We start from the raw sequence: 19,625 nt of genomic DNA on the forward strand, positions 1-19,625 counted from the left end.
CTGAAATTAGTCACGGAACTTCACACCTGTATGGTTTCTAAAACGTTTGTCAGTCTTCAATGATGTTTCGATATATGACTGGACAAAGAGGTTCAAAGAAATAGCAATCTAACTAAAAGGAATTTTAAAAACATGCGCCTAATTACTTTATTGTAAGAGTGTTAGGAAATTTTGAACCAAGGGTGGCAGCCTTGCAATGCATAACAGATCACCTTGCAGAAAAATTTGTGTATGTAGATGACATATTGCATAGATTATTACCAAAATTTATGCTTTATTCATTCGCTCATTATCGTATTCATTTTTTCAACTTCAATTATATGCTTACTTACTGAGTCAGCCTAATATGCGCCAGACACCAGGGTAGTTCACAACTAAAACCTGATAAATTTTTGAAAATTCTGTCGTAAATGAACTATTATGCATACTGTGAAATCTAAATTTTATATTCCATTTTATTCTTATCAGTCTTAGAGAAAATAGGATAGAAGACACTAACATGGGCATTTTGACAAAGGGTCTCAGAATTTTCAAAGACTAATACTAAGAGGAATTGATACACATCACAAGGAATTTTTTTGTAGCTCACTACTGACATTGATCAACAACTTGGAAAAATACTGCTTTGAATATGCTACATTGTAATTTTTTGTTCTTTTTTTTCTTATTAGGAATCTTTCCCTGAAATTAACAAAAGACATTGATCAGGAAGTCAGGTGTTCCCATATGAGCCGAATGCCCCCCAGTCCATCTGCAGATTGGCCCCTGCAAGGTGTGGAAGAAAATGGAGGCTTAGACTCTCTGCCTTTCAGATTGATGTTACAGGACTGCACAGCTGTCAAGACATTATTATTAAAGATGAAGAGAGTTCTTCAAGAGGTAATTAATGGTTTACTCTAAGATTAATGTCTCTCAGTGCTGGTAGACAGTGGAGTCTATAGACTGGTTAGTGCCTACTTCTTTCAATAATTAAGTGAATGACACTGAGCAGAGGTCAGGCATTGTCTTGCAATTTAGCGCTCTCCTTTGTCAAATGAAGGACATGGAGCTCTGGTTTATAAGTACTCTTAAGCTCCAGAATTCTAAGATTCTATGAAGGAAGTGAAAAAAAAAAAAAAAAAAAAAGAATAAAGTGACACCAAACCTGGGCAAAGTGGATTAAAGAGAAACAGGCATCAGTTATTAAGTTACATTTCTATGTTGCTATAAAGCTATTGAGAGACCTATTAAATGGACTTCATTTTAATGATACTGAGGCTTTATTTATATGATTCCATAAAAGTAGTTTAGTCATTTTTGTTCCAGTAAAAACAGTCTAGTAAAATGTAATCTGAATGTTTGACTGATTTTACCCACTGAATACAGTTGCCCTTCTACATTTGTGCTGTTAGATGATGAATTTGTTAGGAGAATACATGATGGATTATTTCATCTTTAAGGCCAGTAATCAGCCATCCTTTAGGATTTAGGTATGTTATGGATTATATTATTTTTTAATGTTTATGTTTGAGAGAGAGAGAGAGTATGTGTGCATGCATGCAAGCAGAGGAGGGGCAGAGAGAGAGGGAGGCAGATGATCCAAAGCAGGCTCTGCTCTATCAGCACAGAGTCTGATACTGGAACTCTCGCTAACCATGAGATAATGAGCTGAGCCGAAGTCCATGCCTTACTGACTGAGCCACCCAGGCGCCCCATGGATATATTTTTATAATTACATCTATTTTGGGGGGGATTTCTATAAACAGCATACACATTAACATTATTTTAGATATGTAAAGTGAGTCGTCAGAAATGTTAAATATCTTTCCTCCACTAGGTGTGAATTCAAGACAGCAGGTTGATATTTCTGACTTCAAAGTCACTTTTTTACTATATCCCATTATTGTTCAATTGATTTGTCTTGATAGGAGATGATAATAAATAATGTAAGAACAGAAAATATAACTATTTAGAATGAGTAGTATCATGGCTTCCTTACAAAGATGACCACTAATAACACATGGGTAATGATAATAATGCTAGCAGCTACTGCTAGAGGCCAGAATGGAATCAGAAAGAGAGAGGGAATTTAAGAGAAATGATGCCATAGACGATTGGGGTTATTCAGTCATGTGTTCTTGTCAGATGTTAAAGTAAAAACTGGAAGAAATATCTGCATTCCATACCGGTTTATATTGCTAGAATCTATGCAGGTGGGGTGCAGGAGTAGTGGTTTTATTTTCAATCACTGTTAGAATTTCAGGAATTTTATGAGCTGGCAGTTAAGGACCATCATAAAATTAAATTATATACACTTATGATGAAGCACATTATATTTTTAGAAGGGTAATCTGTACTCAAAACCTATCATTTATTATTTATTTTACTATATTCTATTAACTACACTCATGCATTTATTTACATCTATTGGCTCTCTATGTGAAAATATAACAGTTACTGTGCATATTTTTCCAATTTTAGATTCATTTATGTCATTTTGGCAACTTGAAATCAGCCACATGGGAGTATTATGCCACAGAAATTAACAAATACTACAAATTAGGGCTTCCAGTTTTTGGTAAGCCTATTAAGTAGTTAGAGCATACTACTATATGTATGACTATGAGGTCCCTGTACTGACAACGTAAGTGTTTTGCTGCACTTGTTAAATCTCCCTGACCTTTGGCTTAACATGCAGCCTGAATCTCTTTGAACAAGGCAAGCTTAATAACAGCTGTTATATTAAAAGATATTAATCTCAAAGTCTGTAATGTTCATCTGTTCATCTTTCTACCTCTCCCTTGGTCTGAGTTTTAATTAAAAAATCAACAAGTAAAAAGGAAGTAGGAAGAACAGACAGGAAGTGTCAAGGGGTTTTCTTAGTGTACTTAATTTTATAATTTAAAAATATTTAGTGATATTCACTGTAGAGTTAATGTTCTGAATATATTGCAATTGTCTTTATACTTCCATCTGCTTTTATTCATTAAAGAACATTTGAAGAAACTGAAGACAATTTATTTTTAAAGCTCATGTATAATGAGCAATAATTACATGTTTGGTAAGCCATTCAGAGAGCAGGGTCTTATTCTTTATTGTCAACACAAAAAGCAATATTATGATTTGATTAACATTGACAACTGTTCTAGTTGTTTTTATAATGAATGCCTTAAAAGAAAATTGTTTATTTAAATATTCTTAGGGCACCTGGCTGGCTCGGTCATTAGAGCAGGTGGCTATTGATCTCAGGGTTATGAGAGCCCCACACTGGGTGTAGAAATTACTTAAATAAATAAATTAAAAAAAAAAATTGTTCTCTAAACCAGGAATTTTCAAATGACAATCTACATTTCCTTACTTAATTTGAGTTTAATACCAATTACTCATCTTAGATTAACAAAACTTTTTTAATATAGAAAAATTATTCTTATTTGATGGTTACATTTTTATGAAATGTAGTCCCACTTTTATACACAGATTATTTTTTAGCTGCAGAAGATCTCAACTATTTGATTTTTAAAATAAAAAGGAACTAATGAGTTTAATATATCACATTAAAAAATGCTCCTATTTGATGTTTTTCCTAATGATGCTCTGTTGATGTCTTAAATTTTAATTCTGAGGTAGGTTAAATGTGAATATTTTGAGTGGAACCTCACACTTTTAATTTTGTCTCCCCTCTTTGAAGATAAGTTACCATTATTAAGATGCATGTGCATATTCCCAACAACCCAAACATTAACACCTTTATTAAAAAAAAAAAAAAAAAAAAAAAAAGACTGACTTTGGGCCCTTAGAAATTCTATTGTCATTTTTAGCATTAGCGATAAAAGTGACTGTAGCAAACGGGGAAACTATGCCATTTTTTTTCTTCCTCTTTTGTTATTTTTTTCCACATAATTCTATTAGCTGTAAAAGAAGAGAATGTTTAATACCTGCAGAGATAGTTTCTGTTCTGTTTCCTTTTAGTTTGCTCTGTTTCCTTTTTGTACTCCCTCATGAAATTTGTTTGCAGTATATGGTAATTAACCAAGAGGGCTACTGGGAAGAGATTTCAGGTGAGATGAGTAGTATAAATTTCTAGAAAGATAACAACTAATAAGAATATTTACCTAAGGTCATTTGTAATCCCCCACTGCTACCCATGCCGTCTTAGTTTATATTTAATAAATGAATCCTGGGAATGTACCTAGCAAAGTTCCTGAATCAAGAGACATTAAAAAAAAGTTAGAAAAATGTTAAACAAATTTTAAAAAGTTAATATCATGAGATGAATCTATTCTAACAATGTAACTATTCTAACAATGTGAAAAGTCAGAGAACTATTTATTTGAGAATCAGTATAATTTATAAAACCATGCAAAGTTAGGCTGGTAATTGACTAAAAAGCTTATTTTCCTTTTTCTTTTCTCAACAACCTAATAATTCAAACTATTTAATTTTAATATCTCCAAAAATAATAACAAAATTTTCAAAGGTATTTTTTCTTATTTTTAATTATAAATTTAATTCACAAATATATGATGACATTTGGAATGTTTTGAACTTCACCATTCATCACTATTCAATGGACATTTAAGAATTTTTTTGTGTTTTTTTAAAGATATTTCAGTAAAATGATTCCAACGACTTAAAATTTTTTTTTAACATTTATTCATTTTTGAGATAGAGACAGAGCATGAATGGGGGAAGGTCAGAGAGAGAGAGGGAGACACAGAATCTGAAACAGGCTCCAGGCTCTAGGCTCTGAGCTGTCAGTACAGAGCCCGACGCGGGGCTTGAACTCGCGGACCACGAGATCATGACCTGAGCCGAAGTCGGACGCCCAACCAACTGAGCCACCCAGGTGCCCCTGTTTCAAACAATTTTATAACTGACATTTTTTTCTATCAGCACATGTCAAGAGCAAATGAAAAGCCTATAGAATAGTAACACCAGCAATGGATAATTATAGACAGGAAAAGCAATTATTGAGTCATAAAGTAAGGAAATTTACCAAAAGCAAGCAATTACCCATGTAAATGCAGATAGCAGTGTAATAATTAGACTTCACTTTGTATTTATCTTTTGAAAATAACAAAATCACGTTTCTGCTATCTGCTTTATGTTTGTTTGTTTTTGCTTGCTAAAAAATTTGTTTAAAGTAAAAATTGGAAAAGAAGTACTATTAAAACTAAAAACACAAGAAAATGAATGGCTGTACTGTCAGATATAATAAGACATGTTACCAGAATCAAAGACCTATGTTTCATACTGATGAAAGAGTTCATCAGGGAAACATAATCATATATGTGGATGGCTTATTTAAGTAGCTTGTAAATTTATGGTGTAAAATATGACAGAACTAGATGGAGAAATAGACAAATTCATATCATAGTTGATTTTAACTCTGTTCTCTAGAATTGATAAAACAACTAAACGAAATCAGAAGAGTTTCAGAATATTTGAACATTACCAACTTCTTTAACCTAACTGACATTTATAGATTACTACAATTAATAATAGAATTATACATTCTTTGCAAATGCATCACCAAGACAGAGTACATGCTGGGTCATAAAAAAGTCTCAATAAATTTCAAATGTAGAAATCTATGGAGTACATTTTTTTAGAACAATGGAATTAAATCAGGAGTCAGGAATGATAAAATAACAAGAGATCAAATACTTGGAAATTAAACAACCAATTACTATAAACCTCATGAATCAATTTCAAACCTCAAGGGAAATTTTAAAGTGATTTGAGTGAGATGATAATGATGGTAATATAAGATGAAAATCTAAACTTTGTGGTATAGCATTGCAACCATGCTTCGAAGGAAGTTTATAGTTTTAAAAGTTTATATTTAAGGGGTACCTGGGTGGCTCAGTTTATTGAGATTCTGACTCTTGATTTTGGCTCAGGTCATGATCTCACAGTCATGGAATCCAGTCTCACATTGAACTTCCACTGAGCACGGGGCCTGCTTAACATTTTTTTCCCTCTGTCCTTCTCCCTTGCTTGTGCACTTGCTCACTCTCTCTCTCTCAAAAATCAAATACATATGTAAAAAAATAAAAGTTTATATTTAAAGGAAGAAAGTGCTATAATTGACAATCTAAGTTTTTTTGTTAACTAGAAGAGCAAATTAAACCTAAGGGAGGGACTAGAAAGAAACATGAAGAACAAACTTAATAGAGTTGAAATGAGGTAATAGAAAATTTATGAACCCTAGGGCGATTCAGTTGGTTAAACATCTGACTCTTGATTTCAGCTCAGGTCATGATCTCGTGGTTCCTGTATTGGAGCCCCATGTTAGCTCTGTGAGTATAGTGCAAAGCCTGCTTGGGATTCTGTCTCCCTGTTTCTCTGCCCCTCTCCTGCTCACACACAAGGGCAACATACTTTCTCTCAAAAATAAACATTTAAGGGGCACCTGGGTGGCTCAGTCGGTTAAGCGCCCGACTTCGGCTCAGGTCATGATCAGACGGTTTGTGAATTCGAGCCCTGCGTCGGGCTCTGTGCTGACAGCTCAGAGCCTGGAGCCTGCTTCAGATTCTGTGTCTCCCTCTCCCTCTGCCCCTCCCCTGATCACTCTCTGACTCTCTCTGTCTTTCAATAATAAATAAATGTTAAAAAAAAATAAACATTTAAAAAACAGGAAAATTTATGATCCCCAAATTGTTTTTTTTTGAGAAGTTAAAAAAAAAAAAAAAAAAAAGACCGTAGAAGAAAAAATAAAAGAAGAAACACAAATTACTAATATCATCAATGAATCAAGGCAGGAATAATCAGTACAAATCTTAAAAACATTGAAAGGAAAATAAGGTGATATTATTAACAGCAGTATGACCACAAATATAACAATATTGATGAAAAGCACAAATCTCTTGAAAAATCTAATTTTCCGGGGCACCTGGGTGGCTCAGTCGGTTGAGCGTCCGACTTCGGCTCAGGTCACGATCTCGCGGTCAGTGAGTTCGAGCCCCGCGTCAGGCTCTGGGCTGATGGCTCAGAGCCTGGAGCCTGCTTCCGATTCTGTGTCTCCCTCTCTCTCTGCCCCTCCCCCATTCATGCTCTGTCTCTCTCTGTCTCAAAAATAAATAAATGTTAAAAAAAAAAAATTAAAAAAAAAAAGAAAAATCTAATTTTCCAAAATGACACAAGAAGAAAGTAAAAGTCTGCATAGTCCAATTTCTATTAAATAAATAGATGTTATTATTAAAGGAAGGAAAAGAAGAAGGAGAAGGAGGAGAAGAAGGAGAAAAATCATTCACATTAAAAAAAAGAAAAGCAAAGAAAAAGCCCAGGAGTTTCAGTGCTGAATTCTATCATACATTAAAAAAAACTTAAGATGGGGTGCCTGGGTTGCTCAGTTGGTTAAGCTTCCAACTTCAGCTCAAGTCATGATCTTATGGTTCAGGAGTTCAAGCCCCATGTCAGGCTCTGTGCTGACAGCTCAGCCTGCTTTGGATTCTGTCTCCTTCTGTGCCCCTCCCCCACTCTCATTCTGTCTCTTTCTCAAAAATAAATAAACATAAAAAGAAAAAGCAAAAGCATTAAAACCTTAAATATAGGAAAGAAAATGTAAAACTACCTCTATCAGTAGATGACATGGTGGTTTATAGACAGATCCCTAAGAATTCTATTAAAAAGTTTATAATATGCCTAATAGGAACAATAAAACGTGGATTTAGGCAGGTTCAAGGATACAAAAATAGAAAGTTGTAATAAAATTATGTATTGCTCCATAGAAAATTATCTGGTGGTCCAAAACAACAAAGGTTTTTATCTTATGATTTCTGTGGTCAGGACAGTGAGAGCAGCTTATGTACTGGTTCTGGCTGAAAGGCTCTCATGAGGTTGCCCTCAAAATGTCAGCCATTGCTGAGGTCATATGGAAGTTTGGCTGTATTTGAGGATTCACTTCCTAGCTCATTCATTAGCTGTGGCAGGAGGATTCAGTTCTTCACTGCTGGTGGCCGGAGCCTCAGTTCCTCACCATGTATGTTCCCATCTGGCTTCCCAAGAGTGTCTTGTCCCAAGACAATCCAAAAGAAAAAGCATGATACAAAAATGAGCAGTGTCTTTTATAATCTCATCTCAGAAGTAACATATCATCAGTTTTGTGAAATTTGTTGGTAATAAAGGCCAGCCTTGCTATTAGTGTGGGAGAGTACTATACAAAAGTGAAAAATCACTATACAAAAAAAAAAAAAAAAAAAGTGGCCTTTGCTACACAAGCTACAATAGTCTATCTTTGGGACCCCAATGATGATGCATCCCTCACAATTCAAAGTATATTTACCCCTCGAGGGCACCCAAAGTATCATTCCATTACATCATCAGAGTCTTTTCCTGTAAAGGCATGTGAAGTTGTAGATAAGGCTTAAGTAAAGCAATCCAAGTTCAGTTCTCCATTTGAAGACCTGTGAACTAATGCATAGTTTAGCAGTTTCTTGTTTAGTCCTCAGTGCCTGGGAATGATTCTTCATGGCTTTTAGGTCTGCCATCTGTACTCTTGGTTCTACCCTCCAAGTCATTCTTTTTTGTTTTGTTTTGTTTTATAAAGTTAGCACGTTATTTGCTTCTGAATAGTTATCCCATTCTTACATGTGTTTGGAGATGTTGGTTTCCAGAGAAGTCTTCATTTTGTAATGTTTCTTTCCCTTTAAGTCCAAATTGTGGAATGTTTCTATGAATAGAATTCTCTTAAATTATTTTTAGATCTCTTATGACTCTTATTAGGAATTCATCCATTCCATTAGATATTCCATTAGATACTCCATTAGACAAAAGCCACATCACCAAACGTCTTCAAAATAAACCCTTTAACTTGAAGTAGCTGATGAACAACCTGCTTAAGCTTTTGAAAAATGTCATTGTTTGGTTGAGAGGATCTGTGAGCCATACCCTAAAACCTCTAGCAGGACACCTTTTGTCTGGCTAAACTAGGTATTCTGCAGCGCTACCTTTCTAGCTTTCAGAATAGCTCTACTTCTAATAAATTTCTGTGGTAATAAAAATAAATGTTTACATCTGGCTTGGTATAGTTGTTGTATAGGCTTGTATTTTTATCAAAGCTCATCCAATTACACACTTAATATGACACCATGTGGAATGTCATCACATAACTGATAACTCCCCTGTCAGTGCTTCCATTTTGTGGAATTTCTGTTCTTCCTTTGTGAGACCTGTAAATGAAGTATGACCATTTATCATGCAGATGTAGTTAGAGCACTATTGTTGATTCTTATAAATTGTTATTAGAGCTTAATTTTCTTTTTCGTTAGAGTAACAAGTTTAAAAAAACAGTGTAACACAATCTTCATGTGAAACAAGGGATCCCATTCTATACTTTTATACGTCTCAAAGTAACCTCTGGCTTAGACGATAGCATATCTTAGATTCACTGAGAATGCATAGGTTACTGAATAAGAATATTCTGCTTACAAGAGGTGTGGCTCTTTATAAGACTATAAAATTTGATCTGGAAAATAGATAAGAAGGGAAGGGAAGAATAATTCCATGGCTCTTCTGTTATTTAACTTTTGATAGTCCTCTAGGAAAGATTTGAAAAGGCAGTGAAAAATCATTTCCTAATTCCCAGCCCCATTTCACTAACAAAGTCCCCCTGGAGGAAATATATTAGATGGTAAAGATCACGGGTATTTGAGATCATTAAGATCTTCTAGGAGTGATTTTCACTTCTGCCAGTTAATAGCTGCTACAAGTTGATTAAGGTTTGGGTCTCTATTTCATCATATGAAACTTTATTAAATATACCATAAGGTTATTTGGACAATTAAACAATAAAAAGGTTATGACACTGAGAATGTAGGGGAAAGTATCCATGAATATGAGTTACTGCAATTACCTTGTTTGTGTGATTATTAAAGACTATGTCAAGCCAGGTGACAAATATTAGAGATTTCTTAAATACTTGGAAATATACTAGTAAATGTTCTTTACTAGGACAAAATGTTGTATTTACTGAATAACAATTCATTATTAATCATTGTTAATAAAAGTTATGTTAGTTGAAACTAAAGATAGAAGTATTGTTCCCATTTATGGTTTTCTGGACTTTCAACTGAGGCAGTACATTTAAACTGACATTCTCTGGCTAAAGAGCTACTGCATGTCAACTGAATTTCCTGTTTTCAGTCAATATATAAGAAAGGTTTTTACAAGTTAGAAATGATTGTAACAGATCATGGTGGTAGCACTTGAGGCAGTGTGAAGGAAAAATATGTGTTATGTGTTTTGAAAGTAATGCCAACAATAATTGCTATGGATTGGAATTGGGTGGTGATGGAAAGAGGAAAACAAGTGTAACTGAGACTTGTAACTTGAGTAATGGGCACCTGTTCTTGCTACTTCCTGAGATTAGGAAGAGTAGGAGAGGAGTAACCTGTGTGAGACAGGAAGGAAACAAGTTCTGTTTTGGCCAGGTTAAGGTGGAGGTGTTCCTTTAGAAATATAGGGACTGTAGCAAGTAGAAATTCAAATTCATATGTCTACGAACCCAGAAAGATTAGGGCTAGAAATATAGATAGAGTATTCAAGATTATGTAGATTCCGTTTAAAGCTACGGAAGAGAGAACTTTTACCTAAAACCAGAGCGAGATGTTCCAGTATTTAATGATGGAAAATCAAGAAAAAGAGTGTCTGATAAGAAGGGAAGAATACTAAGTTTTAATGTCAAGAAGTCAAGAGAGAACATGGCTTCAAGAATGGCAAGTTGTGGGATGGTGCTATAAAGTAAGTATGACAAGAAAAGAAAAGAAAAGATAACAATCAATGGATTTTGGAAATCCATTAATTCCAAAAGTAACTTACCTAAGCACTAGGAATTTCAGTATGTAAAATGACCTAGTAGAAGTGTTCATTTATAAAACAACAGCCTAGGGGCACCTGGGTGGCTTAGTTGGTTAAGCTTCCCACTTCAGTTCAGGTCATGATCTCATGGCTTGTGGGTTCCAGCCCTGCGTCGGGCTCTGCTGACAGCTCAGAGCCTGGAGCCTGCTTCAGATTCTGTCTCCCTCTCTCTCTCTGCTCCTCCCCTGTTCACTCTCTCTCTCTCTCTCAAAAATTAATAAACATTATAAATAAATAAGTAAATAAATAAATAAATAAATAAACAGCCTAGAATAGAAATAGTAACCATTTCCACCAGGTTCTCAGTTGTTAAATTATTGGTTCATTTATTTATAAGGTGTTACTCTCTGTGTTTGAGGATATGAAAATGAATAATACATGTCCTGAAATAATTTTCAAAACTTATCTTAAAGTAAGACATGTTTAGTTTTGGAAGGATATTATAATTTTATTAGGCTACTTAAGAACGATAAGCAAATTCATTTTACATGAGTATCCTCCATATTGAGGTGTTATTTTTCTTTTGAAAAATGTTATTTATATTAAGATTATTATACTGCAAAGGCAATCGAGCATAGTGATTGCAATTTACTAGGCCATACTGGAATAGACTTCTCAAATTTGAGTATCAGTTCGCACTAGGTACATGTGACTCTGGGCAAGACACTAGTCTCTTCCTAAATATCCGGTCTCTTCCAGAAATGGAATTACTAAGTACATATTCAAAATTACTCAATGATATGGTTTTTCCAAACCGCTTGTACCACATTATTCTCCCTCTGGGTATAATATATTCATATGATAGAATGGTTTATGTTTATGTATTATTATGTCCCACAAAGAGTATTTTGAGTACAAAAACCAAGTCATAGATAAATTCATATAGAAGAGTTAAAAAATGAACAAAGTTAAATATCATTAAAGAATATATATATGCATATATACACACTAGTGTGTCTGTACATATATAGTATATACTAATACACTAATAGTACTAATATACTAATATACACTAAAACCATGAGAAGAAATATAAGAAGTTAAACATAATGTTCAAGATAAGATTACCTATGTAGAGATAATGGGTAGGAAGAGAGGTAAGCACGTACAGTTAAGGAGAAGCCGGCAGAGGACTTTGTAGATAACATTTATTGTATTAGCAGTACATTTCTGTATATATTTCTTCAAAATTATTACATACATATAATATTTTCTTATATGTGTTTAATGTTGTGTTAAAAAACTCAGTCTTTCTGGGGTGCCTGGGTGGCTTACTTGGTTAAGTGTCCGACCTCGGCTCAGGTCATGATCTCATGGTTCATGAGTTCGAGCGCCACGTCAGGCTCTGTGCTGACAGCTCAGACCCCAGAGGCTGCTTCAGATTCTGTATCTCCCTGTGTCTCTGCTACCCCTCCTCTGCTAGTGCTTTGTCTTTCTCCTCTCTCCAAATTATTCATACACTGAATGGCTTCCTGTCCACCAATCCCATCCCCTACAACACTACCTCTGCCTGCTAAAATTGCAGAAATATGTTGGCTATTTCTTTGCCATCAATGTATCTTGTGATATTTATTTGATGTCAAAATAAAAATGAAGCGGGATCAAGGTAAGAAAGCCTATGCCTATCAGCCAGGTAATTCTTTCCTGGTATGTGTACTTATATCATCTGCTGGTCTTGTGTATTATTTTATTGCTTATTTAAAAATGAAGAGAGTCCAAAAAGACTGTAGCCTGTAATGTAAACAATGAACACCACCCTCATTGAACCTGTTATAATCACATTCAGTAATTAATCAAATAACCACTAATATGGTTTTGCTATGCATGTCTCTCCCTTTTCTTCATGAATCCAGCATTAATGTCTCAGTTGTAATACAACTCACATACTATTGTGTAATTTAATGGGCTAAATCTGGCATCAAGAATTTCAGGCTGCAACATAACAGACACACAGCAGATGGCACCCTGCAGAACCTCCAGGGGATACTCTGAGCTTTCAACACTTCTGGTGGGGGAGGGAGAGAGAGAACAGAGAGCCACTTAAGCAAATGGTCCTGTGGAAAGCCTGCGATTGTGTTCCTCTGAGACACATTTTTACTGAAATTGTGTTTTGTTTTTGTTTGAAAATCAGAAACAAAGGCATATTTAATTACAGTGAAAATGCCTGTTCTTAATCACTGAGTGTATAAAAGATGGCGTTACACATTTAGAAACATAATGCAATTGCTTGGAAGAAATATAAACCTTAAAGTATTCACATGTTTACAGATGAGCAAAAAGTGTTTTAGCCTCTAGTGACTCATTTAGATGGAGGGCAGTTATTTCTTAATTATTTCATTTTAACCTTAATGAAAATAGAAACCTGAAAAACTATCGCCATTATTTTAGTGTAAATTTACTAATAGAAATACAGATATCTACTCTTGCAAATATTATAGTTTTAAATAGTTTATTTTTTGTTGTGTTTTAGAGGAGTAGCTATTAATAAAATCAAAATGACTCTAATTATATTTATAACAAATAAGTGAGAAAAAAAGTAGATCTATTTGTCTTATTCTCTTTGATTAGACAGCTTCTGTAAGTATGAGGAGATAGAAGTTTAAAAAGAATAATGAATTATCAAGAAAGATTTGATTCACTTTCCTCAAAAATATGTAAATTTTTTGTTATCCATGGTCTTCATTAGAGGTCAGGTAACTTTTTTTCTGTAAAGTCCTGGCCATAAAGTCTGCATTGCAACTCAACTAGTTATAAGTAGTAAGAAAGCAGCCAGGTAGCATAAACAAATGAGCATAGCTGGAGTCCTGTACAACTTTATTTAGAGAAATAGGCAGAAGGCCAGATTTGGGTTCTGGCCTGAGCCTATCATTCCATACTACTTCAAAAAGAGGTGATTAAAGTATAGTGAGGAGGCATTGTGTAGTTAAGAGCATTACTTTTAGGAGCCAGAACATATAGTCTAAATCCCATACCTTTACTTACTAACTGAATGACTCCAGGCCAGTTAAACTCTGGGGATAATAACATTAACATATCACTTAGGTTTGTTGAGAATATTACATGTGTTAATATGCTTAAAATGCATGGAACAGTATAGGACACAGAGCAAATGCCCAGTATATATTAGTTACTATTTTGTTATCATTACAAAGTCTGAGGACCAATAGTGAAATAAAGATCATGCATTTGCCATTAAGCGAACCTGAATTCAAGTCTTAGATTTACAATAATTTAAAAATATTATTTTGTTCTATTTTATTCAGTTGCTTCAATGAGCTTTTGGTTTCCTCACATATAATAAGAGGATAAAAATTATTATAAATTTTATTGTGAAGGTTAGATTTAAATTGTGTCTGGCAATGGAGAGAATTTAAATGTTAGTTCCCTTCTCTCTCTTCTTCCCCACCTCCTTTAAAAAGCAAAAACAAAAACAGCTTATTCTAGTACTAATTCTAAATTTGTTAAACAGATTGCGATTTGATTCCCAGCTCAATAGCACATTCATGAGACTTATTTCTTCTAGAATGGGCCCTTGATTTTGGTATTTCTATTTCTTACATGCTCCAGAGGTGAAGCACAGTCCTTGAGCCCCAGGTTTGTTGCAGAGATTCTTTGGTGGTCAGATTTCCTAAATACTGCTTGTTCACCTTTCTAAATCTCTGATCAAATTGCATGATTTTATAGTAAATTTTTAATAGATGTCAGTGAATAATATGTCCAAATATAGTACCTATTTCTTGATTTTAAAATAATAAATTTTAGGGGCACCTATATGGCTCAGTAGGTTAGCATCTGACTCCTGATTTCAGCTCAGGTCATGATCTCCCGGTTCCTGGGATCAAGCCCCACCATAGGATTCTGTCCTGACAGCATAGAATCTACTTGAGATTCTCTCTCTCATCTTCTCTCTTTATGCCCCTCCCCCGTGTGCTTTCTCTCTCTCTCTCTCTTTCTCAAAATAAATAAACTTTTAAAAAATAAAATGAAAACAAAATAAAAAAATGTTTTTAATAAATATTTATAAATGCTGAAATATAAGTCTGGTTTATTATTATTTTTTTAATGTTTATTTACTTTTGAGAGAGAGAGGGCAAGTGGGAAAAGGACAGAGAGAGAGGGAGACACAGAATATGAAGCAGGCTCCAGGCTCTGAGCAGTCAGCACAGAGCCCAACAGGAAAAGGGCAGAAAGACAGGGAGACACAGGATATGAAGCAAGCTCCAGGCTCTGAGTGGTCAGCACAGAGCCTGACATGGGGCTCAAACTCACAGACCTCAAGATCATGACCTGAACTGAAGTCAAACGCTCAACCAACTGAGCCACCCAGGTATCCCTATAAGTCTGTTTTTATTATTTTTTAAATTTTTTTTAGTTTTTATTTTTTGAGAGAGAGAGAGAGTGAGAGCGCATGCATATAAGCAGGGAAGAAGCAGAGAGGGAAGGAATGAGAGAGAGAATTCCAAGCAAGCGCCACACTATTAGCGCAGAGTCCAATGTGGGGCTCGAACTCACCAACCGTGAGATCATGACTTGAACCAAAATCAAGAGTCAGATGCTTAACTAGCTGAACCACCTGGGCCCCCATAAGTCTGTTTTTAAATGATTTTTTTGCAAGAAATTCAGTTATAGAAGTAATTTTCTAAGCTTCTGTTTCAGCAAGCATACAATTCCGTCTTTGTCTTCCCCGAACAATTCTGCTTTCCCTCAAGGTGGCACTTTGTGTAGATTTACCACATATGATTTAAAATATGTTGTAGTATAATCTAGGATGAATTTTAATTATAATGCAGTTTAATTTTTTTTAATATTTTATTTTGTGAGAGAGCAGGGGAGAGGCAGAGAGAGAGGGAGACACAGAATCCGAAGCAGGATGCAGGCTCTGAGGTGTCAACACAGAACTCGATGTGGGGCTGGAACTCACGAACCGTGAGATTGTGATCTGAGTCAAAATGGGTTGCTTAACTGACTGAGCCACACAGTCACCCCAAAATGCAGTGCTGTATTAATTATGTTATGATATTTATTTCTTATTTAGGGCTTTGCAAAAACTTTTCAGTTAGCATGTTGTTTTCTTTCATTTAACTCTGAATATCTAGCATGATTTGGACACATGGTTATAGATAAGGTGTGGATGAATTCTCTATCTACTGAAAGTTCTATGTCCCAGTATGCCTTTGTTGCAGCCTACGGCTGTTTTGAAACCTAAGGCTGATTTTCTAATATTATAAGGCTCCCTCATTCACTACCCATTCTTGAAAAAAAAATTAACAACTTGAGAAATTTCCTTGGCTGGAGCTTTGTCAAATTTAATTGCCACTGGAGAAAAAACAATTGCAACATGTATGTATTCTTGAATTGTTTCTTCTGGACATTTCTCTGTACTAAGATGACATCTAAGACTATTCATTTTTACTGGCAAATTGCTTTGTACCTACCAAAGTATTATATGTATGTATGTATTTTCCCCTTAAGAAACCATCAGAAAAGGAAACAAGTTTTTGGTAATGGATAGTGGTCAAAAAAACACTTAATATTGCTGGGGATGCTTATAACTGTGTAGACCACAGGCCAAGAAACTGCTGGCATTGATTTTGGGAGCAAAAACCCTGCATATAACACCTACCTCTTTGTGCATACAGCAAACTATAATAATTTATTGTTGAAAGATAGTCTACAATTCAAGTGTTGATTTGAGAATATTGCAATATTAAGGAATGGAAGAAATACTAGGATGCTGGTATATGGGGGGGTATGTGGGGGTGTGTGTGGAGGTGGTTACCCACACATGTGTGTGTATGCACACAGTGTCTGTATGTGTTGGGAATTGTTGAGTGCATGTAATAGAATGTGTTGGGGTTGGGATGTAGGATGCAAAAGGCTCTTAAAAATAGATCCAAAAAATCGTTTCTCGGCCTTTTGGCTAAGATCAAGTGTAAAAATAGACCCAAAAAGCAAACACCTTAAAATAGTTATTTGTCATGTATTTACTTCCTTCCTGTCAGATTAGATTTGACTGTATTAGTCATCCAACATTGCAGAAAATTGTGCGATGCTCTTAAAATGCACACCAGGGCATATGTCTACATTTGCAATCTTTACTTGAGTCATTTATTAGAATCTTATTGTTATCTCTTACCTCCTTTTCTTCACTAGATTCTGTTAATTTAGTATTCCTCCGTGGATTTTGGCCCTGGCTTTCACCTTTGCTTCCTGTGCACTGATATTTCTTCCTATTGGTTGGAAAACAAGGAGTAGATTACCCACCTCTCTCTGTCTTTTGTATTAGGGATAGGACATTTCATATATGTGTGTGTGTATACATATATATATATATATATATATATATATAATGGACATTTTTTATTGACAGCTGGTGGTTATATAACATATGTATATCCATATATATGTATGTATATATGTATGTATATATACTTTTTTTCTTTTCTTTTTTTTTTTTTTTAAATATTTTAAGAGAATTTTTGGTTTGTGTGGCCAGACAGCGCAGAAGTAACCTGGGCTTTACTTTAAATCTCATAAAACATCTCTTCACACAGGATTTATAATTTCCTAGTAGTCTCTACCTCCACCCTCACCCCACCACATCATTTTCATTTTTAATTACAGCCGAAGACAAATGGTGTTTTTCCATAGTATTTTTCCATGGTATATCCATGTTTTCTCAGCTCATCATGCTTCTCTCCCAAATTGAATTCCTGTTTATGAGATAATAAGTATTTAGCTTTAATTAAGAGAATTTATCTTCACTTATTACAATGATAATTATTTTTCTCAAAAATTCACCATTTCTGTGGCTATTTATTGTAGTTAGCTATTTTCCTGATTATAAACTTCGGTGAAGCTTTTACTAACTATGTACTGAGTGAATCAGGTTGACTACCCTCAGCAGGCACCATTACTGAGAGTCTGACATGGACAGGAGTCCTGACTCTATTCCTGTTACCCGGTCATGCGGTTCTTGTCCCAGATGTACCAAAGAATAGGAGACCAGAGACCAGGATGGAGAGAGTTTATTGAGTAAATAAGTATAGTATACTTTCAAGAGTGAAAGTGCGCCACTGTCAAGCAAGAGCAGCAATGGCACAGAGAAGCTCAGGCTACATCTTTTTAAGCCTGTTTTCTGCATATGTAAATTTGGCTTTGATGGACATTTTTGATTGACAGCTGGTGGTTATATAACATTTTGGCCTCTGTGCATGCGCCTAACCATGATGTATTCTGTTATAATTATTTATGTATTGTATATTTATGAGTGTCTAATGAGCTTTTCTTATGGCCTTAAAAGTAGTTAGGGGAAAGTTGCACCCCTTGTGCACATGTTCGGCTCTTAGAAGTCCCCCTGTGGTGTTAGAGCAGGCTCTGTGGCCAGGCCTTTCCTATTCTCTTATTCAGTGGTGGCTCTAAAGGTATGGCTGTTAACCATTGGGTGGCTCTGGGGCTGTGTCCAGCACCTGCCCTAACCCTCCTTGCACATGTCTAATAGCTGCCTAACATTTCTGTTTGTGTTAAAAGGTTAATAATTCTATTGATTCTGTACTTTTTTTTAATCTCCCTCAGGTAGTTACATATGACCATGTTGATCATTTTTAACAGAGCCTTATAGACACCAAAGAGCTATATTGATCAATTTAATAGCTGTTACCACTTAAAATTTTTAGAAATGTTCTTTATACTCTGCCCTGAAAATTAAAACATAAAATGTTGGAACACAAATTGTCAGAGCTTTTTTTTTCCCAAAAATATGTTGTGTAAAAGGTACTATGAATGAAATGTAGTGAATATTCGGTAATAATAAATCATTGTGAAAAATGCAATTCATTTTTAATAATTAAAAAAATAATATTGATAAGTCCCAAATGTATACGAAATATTCCTTTTTTTTCTTTAATTTTTTTAGTGTTTATTTATTTTTGAGAAAGAGAGAGAGAGTGCAAGCAGGGGAAGGGGAGAGAGAGAGGGAGACACAGAATCCGAAGCAGGTTCCAGGCTCTGAGCTGTCAGCACAGAACCCAACGTGGGGCTCAAACTCACGAACCACGAGATTGTGACTCGAGCCAAAGTGGGACGCTTAACTGACTGAGCCACCCAGGCACCCCAAAAACATTTCTTTAAAACTAGCATTGATTGTAGGTGAGGCGTAGGAAAATTAAAAAGGAAATCTAGATATAGTTTAGTTTATACTTGGTTAGGACAAGTTCAAATACACTCAAGTCATTTGTCCTAAGAGTTTAGGCAGTGACATAGAGAAATTCAAGGGAATAAGAAATACAATTTTAAAATATCTTCTTATGAATCAGTAAGTAATAACCAATGTTATTTGGTGTGTGATAGTGTTATTTTGATTAAAAAAAAGACCTTGTCATGCCTGTTTTTAGAATCTAAATGGAGAGAGTTAAACGTAGTAAACCACTTTTAAAATAAGATATTTTTAATTTTTTCATTAAAATTTTTTTTAACATTTATTCATTTTTGAGAGCACAAACGGGTGGGGCAGAGAGAGAGGGAGACACAGAATCCAAAGCAGGCTCCATGCTCTGAGCTGTCAGCACAGACCCCTACCCAGGACTCGAACTCAAGAACTGTGAGATTATGACCTGAGCCAAAGTCAGACGTTTAACAGACTGAGCCACCCAGGTGCCCCTAAAATAAGATATTTTGTATATTTTTCATTTTACCTTCATTTATTAAGATGATTTCTTTTTTTTTTAATTGACTGCTTGAGCTTTCTAATTTATTTTTACATTTAATATTAGGTCATTATGTGGCAT

General features: G+C 34.9%; 1 protein-coding gene across 5 annotated transcripts in view; it reads left to right on the forward strand.

Moving 5' to 3' along the window:
* CCSER1 (coiled-coil serine rich protein 1) overlaps window positions 1–19,625 on the forward strand; it is a 1,275,653-nt gene that overhangs the window by 427,071 nt on the left and 828,957 nt on the right. For all 5 annotated transcript variants that reach the window (XM_078445883.2, XM_078445885.2, XM_078445887.2 and 2 more), the window contains exon 6: window positions 672–879. In XM_078445883.2, the coding sequence (XP_078302009.1) occupies window positions 672–879 (208 nt within the window). The remainder of the gene's footprint in view (window positions 1–671; window positions 880–19,625) is intronic.

This window comes from Panthera onca, chromosome B1 (assembly GCF_046562875.1).
Source record: "Panthera onca isolate mPanOnc1 chromosome B1, mPanOnc1 haplotype 2, whole genome shotgun sequence".
Lineage (NCBI taxonomy): Eukaryota > Metazoa > Chordata > Mammalia > Carnivora > Felidae > Panthera > Panthera onca.